Source organism: Camellia sinensis, chromosome 1, assembly GCF_055761805.1.
Source record: "Camellia sinensis isolate YWXY chromosome 1, ASM5576180v1, whole genome shotgun sequence".
Taxonomy (NCBI): Eukaryota; Viridiplantae; Streptophyta; class Magnoliopsida; order Ericales; family Theaceae; genus Camellia; species Camellia sinensis.
Window position 1 is genome coordinate 252,508,495 of NC_138961.1, and position 11,240 is coordinate 252,519,734.

General features: G+C 31.5%; 2 protein-coding genes across 2 annotated transcripts; both read right to left on the minus strand.

The window, feature by feature from the left end:
* Nucleotides 1-1,490: 1,490 nt before the first annotated feature.
* LOC145823127 (uncharacterized) lies at nucleotides 1,491-5,809 on the minus strand. The gene is made up of 6 exons (XM_082922349.1): nucleotides 5,806-5,809; nucleotides 3,856-3,953; nucleotides 3,407-3,680; nucleotides 2,852-3,283; nucleotides 2,048-2,530; nucleotides 1,491-1,951 (listed from the first exon to the last, which is right to left on the minus strand). Exons 1-6 carry the CDS (start codon nucleotides 5,807-5,809, stop codon nucleotides 1,491-1,493), a joined length of 1,752 nt encoding a protein of 583 aa, XP_082778475.1.
* Nucleotides 5,810-6,415: 606 nt separating this feature from the next.
* LOC114295130 (glutaredoxin-C1-like) lies at nucleotides 6,416-6,841 on the minus strand. The gene has a single exon (XM_028239327.2). It carries the CDS (start codon nucleotides 6,839-6,841, stop codon nucleotides 6,416-6,418), a length of 426 nt encoding a protein of 141 aa, XP_028095128.1.
* Between the last annotated feature and the right edge of the window lie 4,399 nt (nucleotides 6,842-11,240).

The following is an 11,240-nucleotide window of genomic DNA, read 5'->3' on the forward strand; positions in this document are numbered from 1 at the left end:
TTGAAAATTAAAATACTGTTACAATTTGTAGATATTCCCAAGTTTGAGAATGAATGTAAGAGCATGACATCCTTGGTGATTTCTGAATAATCAAAATCATTTCATACTTCAGTTAAACAACTCAAACATCCAAAGCTTGCTTCTGTGTGACCACAAAACACTATGCAGACTAAGAACTTGTTACTACACCAGATAAACATGGTAGTTGACCTAAATTTTTTGCTTTGCAAAGCAGTTAACACAGCAGATATGCAATTATGTATTCTAGAGATTTGATCTACAGCTTTGTATTGTGAAAATATTTCCTGGGAAAATTAGATTACTCCAGACATTCTGAATAATCAAAATCATTTCATACTTCAGTTAAACAACTCAAACATCCAAAGCTTGCTTCTGTGTGACCACAAAACACTATGCAGACTAAGAACTTGTTACTACACCAGATAAACATGGTAGTTGACCTAAATTTTTTGCTTTGCAAAGCAGTTAACACAGCAGATATGCAATTATGTATTCTAGAGATTTGATCTACAGCTTTGTATTGTGAAAATATTTCCTGGGAAAATTAGATTACTCCAGACAAAAATTGCTTCCTATAAGTAAGTAATATACAAAGATCTACTCATTTGAATGCTGAAAGACTTACGAGAAAAACCATATTCAAACTTTGAATCTCAAATCTACTGTCATTTGGAATCTCATAAAAGACATCCACTAAATAAAATCACTCAGAAATAACAAAAGACCAAAAAAGGATATATGTGTACATATACATATTTATTTTCTTTCTTCTCCTTTTATCAGCAATCAACCCAAGAGTAAAGAAACTGGAAAGAGGTCTAGCATATGTCATTGTAAATTCAGTGCACAAATTATTTGTGTTTCTAAGGGATGCATTATCTAACAAGCAAGGCTGTATTCTTGTTTGAATTAATCAAGGCACAAAAAAAATTAAAACATGTATAACTAGTGACATCAATTGATTTTTGTTGAGTTTAAGCCAGTGATAAATTTATCACTGTAAAAAAGAATATTTGCTTGGATATGACAGTAATAAATTTATCAACTACTGACATAGATGTAATAAACCGTCAACTCTTCCCATACAATTAGTGATAAATTTATTATTCTTGAAAATAACAAAATTCAGGAACCCCATTAATGCTTGATTGTTTCATTCAGACAATGGTAAATTTATAATTCTTACAAAAAAAAATAATCCACCAACTTGTCCAAACCAAGCAGTGATAAATTTATCACTGTATAAAACACCAAAAACAGCATCTACATTTAACCCAAATCAAATAATATAAATCTGTGAAACTTAATCCTATAAAAATATCAGCAAAAAATATAATTTATGTTCAACAAATTCCTCAATCATTCAATGCAAGTACCAAAATGATACATCTTTCCAAAAATACTCAATCATTCAATGCAAGTAACACCTCTTAACTCTCAACAAAGTAATTCAATTAAAATCAATACAACTAAAGCAAAGCTTCTTTACATGTCTTCTGATTATGAGTTCCCATCTTTCCACACCTACTGTACCTAATTCTCTTGATTTTGCCCTTAGAAGATATTCTCTCTGTTCTTGGACATCTAGCTGGTCTCTTACAAAGAGGAGATAAAACAACGTCATCATCAACAACTACATTTGGCTTCCATATACTAGGAACTGGATAGATAGAATGTGAATAAGAATCACAATAACTACTAACACGATAGTAATCATCAAGAAAACAATTCAGATCCTTCCTACTCCTCTTTATAGCACAAAAACCATGTTTGCAAGGAAAATAATCAATTTCCCATAATCGACAAGAACAAGAACGTTTCCCAATATCAACCATAACTGAATGATCCAATTGGATTTCATAAATGTCATCGCTACATTTCTTAACTATCCGTGCTTTTGTATCATTAAAAGCTTCTTCCAACTTTTTCTCTGCAAAAGGACAAACAATACGATTCCACTTATTGCCAACTTCTCTCCTTCTTGAAAATTACTCCATTAGTTTCACCCGTATAACATCAACAAGACTAGTTGAAAACAAATGGCGTTCATCCCTAATCCATGAATTAAAAGATTCCGCAGTATTTGTGTACATTTCACCATATCTCTTGCCTTGAAAATAAGCGTTACACCAACACTCATTAGGCAAATCCTCAAGCAACTTCTCAACACTACGACCACAGCGACCCTTAAATTCTTCAAATAGCTCATTAAACAACTCAATAGTAGAAGCATATGCACATCTACTAAAAAGAGTAAACAAATACTCTTTAGATTCACGACTCTTCACTGACAAATAAGTCTTCAAGTTTGTCTTCAAATGCATTAGACAAAAAGAATGAGAAGAAAACGGAAAGACCTCAGCTAAAACTTTCAGCAATCCTCCATGCCGATCGGTAACAAACACAATATCCCTTCCCAGAGTCAAAATAACAAATAACTTTGACAAGAACCAATGCCAACTGTCATAACTTTCACTATCAACAATGGAAAAATATAACAGATATAAACCTACAAACAAAATATAGACACACGTTATCAATAACAAATAAAAAAAATTACATAAAGAAAATCAAAACACAAAGTATATAATATATAGCACCAGTCATAGATAAATTTATCACTGTATAACTACAAAAATTCAATAGCAGCATATATAAAATCAATGAATAATAAATTTATCACTGTATAAATATAAAAATTTAACAAAAGTATACAATATAAATTTATCAGTAATAGATTGACCATACTCAATAATCAACACTCTCTAGTAATAAAAATGATAAAATTATCACTGTTTTAATAATAATAACAAATAGACACAGAATATACCTTGGTTACCATCTTTTACCATAGCAACCAATAAACAATCTTTGCGTCTTCCTTTCAAGAAAGTTCCATCAAGCATCAACACAGGTCGACAATACTTGAAACCGTGAATACATGCCTCAAAAGTGAAAAACAAGCATTTGAAATGTCTTCCTTTACTATCAACATCAAATTCCATATCAAAAACACTCCCTGGATTACAGTCATTAGCGACATCAACATACCAACGAAGATCGTCAAATGATGATGAATAGTCACCAAAAACAAGACCCCTTGCTTTTTCAACACCCATCCAAGCTCGCCGACAAGAAACCTCTGTTCCATAATAGTCCTTGAAATCACAAACCACCCCACTAACCGATATCAAAGCCTTATTACGAATATCACTTGAAATTAGCCCCTCAATCATACTTGAAGTCATCCTAGCATGTTTAACTATACGAAAAGAAGATCCATAAGTATGAACATCATCAAATTGTTAAATAACAAAAGCTTTACTATAATTTTCCACTCTAGCATGCACACTTCATAAACATCCCAAATCAGCCCTTCTCTTACAATGAATAGTGACACGATCCTGATCATTCTTAACAAAATCAAAATCGAAACCAGAATGAATAGAATACTTTGACAACGCATCTCGAAATTCAATAACTCCTTGAGCAAACCTTTGCCCCACTCCTTTCATAAAATTAACCCATCCATTGGAGAGCAAAGGTTTCCGTTGATTTGAATAAAATGAAGGCAAAAAATCAATTTCACAAATAACACTACTACAACTACAACTAGCTTCACCATCACAAATCATATAACCTTCATCCAAAGAACAACACTTTACAAAAACATCAATACAATGTGTATTGAATATCATAAGAAAGTGCAAGTCCAACCATAACCTCTAAATCCTCTTCACTTTGTAGACCACAACAAGAATGTCCAGGCATTGAATACGATATATTCAAAGAACTACCAACTAACTCACTCCACTTTGCACACAATTTATATACTAAATCCTTGAAATTAAATCCATCATTATACTTGATAACCAATGTCGCATTTCTAAACTTGCACATAAGAAACAAACAATTCTCCATCACTATAAATCCTGCAACAAACAATAATTATATTTCAGCAAACAACTCAAACATCGTAAAACAAAATCAAATACAGTGATAAAATTATCAACCAACTCATACACATCTAAAAATCAACACTGATAACTTTAACAGTTAACACCACTATAGACTAAGAACAGTGAATAAGGCTTATACTTATTAGACATGGTAACTCAATTTGAATCTTACCATTTCATTATGCAACCTTTTCATCTCATATTCCCATACTCACTGATGAATTTATCACTGTTGAAAAAGTTAATCCAACAACACCCCAAAATACTCAGTGATAAAATTATCACTATATAAAATAACAAACCAGCACCTGTGTTCAATCAAAACAATTTCGTAACCAAAAAAAATAGAAAAATCTAAAATTCTTTACATATACATATCTCAAATCTTTCAATATAATGATCAAAATACAAATTCAATCACAATAGAAACAACAAAGTAACAACAATATCACCACAAAATCAAAATCACAAACTCAAACTCAAACTAAAAAGAACCAAAACATTGAAATTGAAATCAAAATCAAACATACCAGTCGACCTAACTCCACAACATCGCAAATCAGAAAATGTAACTATACACCAAATGCGAAATCGCAAATAGGAAAATTCATCAAGCACGCAATCGCAAATCACAAATCGCGAAGATACACCAAGCGCGAAATCGCAAATAGGAAGATTAACCAAGCACGCAATCGCAAATCACAAATCGCAAAGATACACCAAGCGCGAAATTACAAATCACAAAGCTCTACAATAATACATTAGCAAATCGTGAAGTTCCACATAAATCCAAATCACAAATCCATACTCACAACACAATATTTTGATGAAAAATCCAAACACAAACGCGCCAAAACAGGGAAATGGTAAAATGGTACCAAAAAAAAAAAGGCTCAGGACCTGTTGGTGTACAAGAGCAACACTCAAGATTAAGAAGGGAATAAGTGTAAAAGGTAGGACCGGCTAATAAAAAATCCTAAAACTTTAGTCACAAAAATGAAATTTCTAGTAGTAGTGATTAGATTAGTGTAGACGTATTATCAAATAATATTTATATTCAAAATAGTCTCTTTTATATATATATATATATATATATATAGTAAATATAGTTTGATTAAATGGTGATGATTGCCTGTTTTTTCATCAAGAGTTTTCTAGAAGAAATTTACAATCTAATAATCATTTGAATCATCAATGTGGTCAACCCACCAAGACCCAAGAGCCAATCGGAGGCAAACCTCACGCAGTTTTTAAAAAAAATATACAATTAATTAGTATATTAATAAATGATTTTGTATAATTTTAAAAATTTTAAAAAATAATATCATAATATATTTTAATATACTAATTGATATATTAATTAATACATATAGTACTACCATATATAATTAGTAATAGGAAAAAGTTAACCCAACAAAACGTTAACGTCTTCATAGTTTTCCAACTTCTTTCTTTCTTAAAATTTAGTTAAGTGTGATATATTATATAGTGGTGATTTAAAATGTTGGTTAAAAATTAATTTTTTTAGTTTTTTTTTTTATATTTGTTTACTCTTTTGTGGATAAAAAATATAAAAAGTAATATAACTCAAAATAAATTAAAATAAAAGTTAACTTTTAACTACTTTCCAAATTATCACATTCTCTCTTGAATATTGAAAAAGCTAAACCACCGGGAAATACTAATAATAGTAAAGGAGTAGAAATAGTCCCAATTTGTTTTTTGTTTTTTGTTTTTTTTTCTTTTTCTGTACATATATATATATATATTCTGGTTCAGAGGAGGGAGCATATTACATTTCTGTCTGTGACCCAAATTAACAAACCCATCTCAACCAAAAACACAGACAAAACAGAGGCTAACAAACATTCAAACAAAAAAAAAAACAAAAAAAAGACTTTGGTTCATAGACAGACAATAGTTAGTGTATTTAGTTTCAGTCTTCTCGAAATTGAGTTTTTATTTTTTGTATTTTTTTATTTTTAGTGAATATTTTTAAAATTTTAAATAATTTTTTAAATTTTTTTAGATGCACCTTACTTAGATATATCTAAATAGTAAAATATTTATGAAAAATATTTTAAAAATTAATAAATACACAAAATATACTGAATTTTATTTTATTTTATTTTTTGTATTTTTGGTATTTAGTGAATTTTTTTTAAAAAAAAATTCACAAATATTGTACTTTTTATATATATTTATGTTAAGTGTGTTTAAAAATTAAAACAATTATTTAAAATATTTTTAAAAATTAGTAAAAATATAAAAATATAAAAAAACCAAGAAGGAAATTTTTTAAAAACTGAAACTAAATGGCATCCAAAATAGCAGAGCCAGAAAACCACTCCTCTTCCTCTTCTCCAAAAATATCTTTTACTGTAGTAGTATAGTAGTGGTATAGTCTGTAGTAGTAAGTTGTCTCTCTTTCTCTCTCAAAGCCAGAGAGCTCCGGCGGCCTTGAGAAGTGGGACGAGAGTGCCAGTGATATGAGAAGCCATGACCCTGTCCATGTCACCCACCAGTTTGCCTCCGATGAACACGACTGGGACACCCGACAACGAAGAAGAAGAACTGGTGCTTCCGACAATAAGCCTCTTGAGTGACTTCTCCATTTCTTTGCCTCTGGGGTCCTGGTCTAGCTCATAAACCGTAGGATTGACCCCCATGCCGCAAAAGAGCCTCTTGATAGCGTGACACATGCAACAACTGCTTATGCTGAATATCACAACCGCGTTCCCTGACGCCAACCTCTCGATGCGCTCCAGCGGATCTCCACCACCACCACTATTCACCACCACCACACTCCTTGCTGCTGCCAAATATGAAACCCCCCATGACGACCCTGTTTGATAATGCATTTTAACACTACTACCTAGCTAGTAATCAAGTGTACCAAGTGGGTTCGAATATATATACAATATGAGTCAAGACTATATGAGTTGAGTTGAGTTCAGTTAGTTGAAATGTGTGTGGGAGTGAGGGATGGAGGAGGAGATGTAATGTTATTTATAGAGGTGACAAAAGTAGAGATGGAAAGTTAAAGTGTGGATTATTTTAGTAAGGCTCTGTTTGGGAAGAAAAAAGTCAGGTTTTTTTGGTTAAAATAGTTATAAAAAATAAAATAGGCTATTTTAGTCACAAAAAACAAAACATCAAATTCAACCTATAATCATTACAATCCTCTCTCACAAAAAAAATCCAGAAAAGCTAAAAAGCCAAAAAATCCTTCCCAAACCAGGCTAAAATAACCAACCCACTTCCCAAACGGAGGCTAAGAATTAAATAATAAGTTTTGAGAGATATACTAAAAGGGATGCCTTCCCTTCAGTTTGTGATCGAATTAGAAGATATTGTTAGACTCATGGAGACTCATATTACGGGTCTTGTTTCAATAATTCGAACAGTTCAATGTATAGAATTCATCGAGTAATATATACTTGTAAAAAATTACGTTGATCGGATATCGATAAATATGTAATCAAATTAGATTTTTGTAAGCCGTTTATTTTTCACCATTTAATTTTTTCATACAAAACTGATTTGATCACATAACTATCAATATTCGATTAAAGTGATTTTTTTAAGCATATAATACTCAATGAGTTCTACATATTGAACGGTGTGAATTATCGAAACGGAACTCGTGATGAGCCTCCACGAGTCCAATAATACCCTCTAATACGAACTAGAAGAAAGTCATATTCCCATACTAAAACTCTTCTTTTAAGTGGGGAAAAATTTTGAGGCAGCTTAGAGCATCTCCAACCATTGTTGCTATAATGTTATTGCTATTGTTATAATTTAGCAATGAGTAGTGCTATTTTATCAAATTATAGTAATGGTGTTCCAATAGTCATTTGTTATTTGTTGATCTGACAAGTTTGGGAGCCACTATTCAACTTGTCAAATTTGAGAACAGATATGACATCTGCTATCTTTGACAGTAAAATAGCAAGCCATTGGAGACCCTCTTTTTGTCATTCTTGTCAAATTTTAGTTTTAGCAAGTTGAATAGCAACTCCATTAAAAATGCTCTTAAATGTTTGATTAAATATTTTATTAAATATTTCACATCAATGTAAAACTCACATTATGTGAATTTTATATAAATCTTACATCCATAAAAAATATATATATATTTGATTAAATATTTATAAAAAAAATTAAAATCTCTAATATTATCCTTAAGTGGGTAATAAAGTTGGTCTGCGTATTAAAAGTTGGTCTTCTACTGTATCGCATGCGAGAGAGAGAAAGAGAGAGCCCAGCTGTATCACTATTATGTCAGTGTATGTATGAGTGAGTGAGAGAAAGAGAGAGAGATTTGCTCATTTAATAAATGTACTATTGTGTGTCAATCTTACAATCTTACAAGATAATTAAATTAAATAATATATATGTATATATATATATATATATTTAGATTGATAAATAATAAATAATTGAATAAATTATGTAAATAATCTTTATAATTTATACGATGTGTCAATTTGATCTATGTTATTTTAATTTGTTTAATTTTATCTCTTAATTTAACAGATTGTGTTATTTTAATTCAATAAATAACGGTTGTTAAGTTTGGTAGGTAAAAAATCTACACAATGTATTAATTTGGTCCCTATAATTTACACAATATATCAATTTGACATATCGTATAAATTACCGAGACTATTTACATAATTTATCTTAAATAATTTGTGTCTGCTTTACTTCTTTTTTTGGTTAATCTAAAGAAGTTATATACTGATTGACTCGAATTTGGACGAGGTTCCCAAATCTTCATGTGGGCCATGAGAATGATATAGTGATGAATATTCTCAATTTCTTTGATTCTTTAAGCACGCCCCTCCCCACCTTTTTTTTCATTAGATTTGGACGGTTTTTCACTATTGAACAACTGAAATGTAATCCATTTTTATTCAACTATACTTGAATCTCTCCATTTCATCAAAAGATTAATTGTGTTTTCGTTTTTCCACTGTCAAAATTCCTCTCCTCATATAACAAACCAGCTACGTGATGTATTTTTACTCACTAATCTCCTTAATAGTATTGAAAAAGTTTAGGATCATAAAATTGGACACAATCTTTTCATATAAGATGGATCTCATTTTTTTTGAATCTCCACACTTATATGAAAAGATTGCATCCAACCAATTCTATGATTAATTTCTGTGTAAATTGAATAATTTGAAAAATATTATCTACTAATAACTCCCGAAAATAAGGTATACGTTGCAGATTTAAATTTGGTGATATGTGAGTCACACTTAGAATAATTGTGGTATATAGATATGTATACATATATTTATAGATATGCAGTAGTATTGAATTAGTTTTATTAGAGGTGGACTTTACTATGCTGATGTGAACAATCTTATGTATATGTATAAACTTACTCGATTCATTTAACTACAAATAATATACGTTATCCGCTAAGCATCTATGAAATCAAATATGCGAGAGATAAATTTTACTATTGTGTTTATCCATTGGGGATCTACCTTTTTCAGGGTCTCGCATTTTAAGCAAATAAAGCATTTTTAAGCAAATCTGCAGAGAATAAAAGAATTATTCAGCAAATAAACAACACAACTTGAGCTGCTTTTCTACAATAGCATAATTAACCAAACTATTTACTTTTTCGTTATTACTCTTGGGTTAATTACATTCAACAGCTTCATCTTGGGTTAATTATATTTTTGGTCTCTAAAATATGAGTCTTGTGAGTTATCAATGTTTAAATTGTATCGATTTGATCTCTAATATATAAAAGTGTTTCAATTTGGCAATCAATATTTAAATTATATCAATATGGTCTCCAATGTATATATGAAGTGTCTTGATGATTTAATTGTTGGAAATTTTGGTTTTTATATGCTTCTTTTGGGCCAATTTTGACCCCAATTTTGAGTGGGTCCCAAGCGTCTTTTAGGGTGGGTTCAAAGAGGTGACGTGTTCCTTGCCTCATAGCAAGTCACACGATAAAGACTGTTCTTCAAAACCATTTATGAGTGAATGGGAACTTGACGTCGTTTTTAGATTCGTGGAATTAGACATTTAAAAAATTAAATGTGAGTTTCTTTGAAATGAGTTGTCCCACATTGAAACTTTAAGAGAGCTTTTGTAAGTATATAAGCTCTAGAAATACAACCTCGGGTTGGGCTCCAAAGAGCATCCCAAGTTTGTAAAAGGAAGGAGTTATGGACAAAGTGGACCTTAGCATAAACCACCACATGCGCGCACCGCCGCCGCCATCCGGTCAGAGTCGGGTCGGTTCTAATGTTAATTTTTTGGACAAAATTCTTTTGAATTTTTTCAAAAAGTCTTGCTGGAAATTAATTCAAATTTTCTGTCCATAATTTTCCTCTTATAGTTCGAAATTCCAACAGATAAACTACCAGAAACTGTCCAGCAGTTACAGGCTCAAAACTGTAACTGTATCTGTTCAGTTACAGGTTCAAATCTGTCCAGTTTTCAAACTGCACCTGTTCAAGTTCAAAAACATACCTGTTCGGGTCTGCAATTTGCCTATATATACTAGCATTTTCCAGCAATGTTCTGATCGAAAAAAACAGTCTGAAAAATACATTTTCTTGCTATTCAGATTTTTATCTGTTTGCATTATTCTTCATATTATTTTAGGAAAAAATTTAGAAAGTTTAGAACACAGGTTTTGTTCGTCGAACAAATTGTGTGTCCGTAAACATCGTAGCGGGGCGAATCTGTCTTAAGGACAGAGTGTCACACACTCGACTTGATCTTTTTATTATTCATTCGGTTTCGTAAAATAAATTCAGTAAGTTATTTAGCCTCCGTTTGGGAAGTGGGTTGGCTTTTTGACTTTTTGGCTTTTTTGGCTATTTTAGCCTGGGCTAAAAAGCTTGGTTTGGGAAGGACTTTTTGGCTTTTTGGCTTTTTTGGCTTTTTTTGTGAGAGAAGAATGTAATGATTATGGGTTGGATGTGATGTTTTGTTTGTTATGGCTAAAATAGCTTATTTTGTTTTTTATGGCTAAAATAGCCAAAAAAGCCTGAAAACCATCTTGCCAAACAGAGGCTTCAATTTATTTTTTATACAGAAGATTGGCCCGAATGGGCACCCCAAGTTTGTAGAAGGGAGGAGTTATGGACAAAGTAGACCTTAGCCCAAACCACCACACGCACGCACCGCAGCCGTCGTCCGTCCGACCGGCCGGCCAAGCTGTGTCGTGCCGGGCCCGGGTATGGATTGTGAGTCAGGTCGGTTCTAATGTTA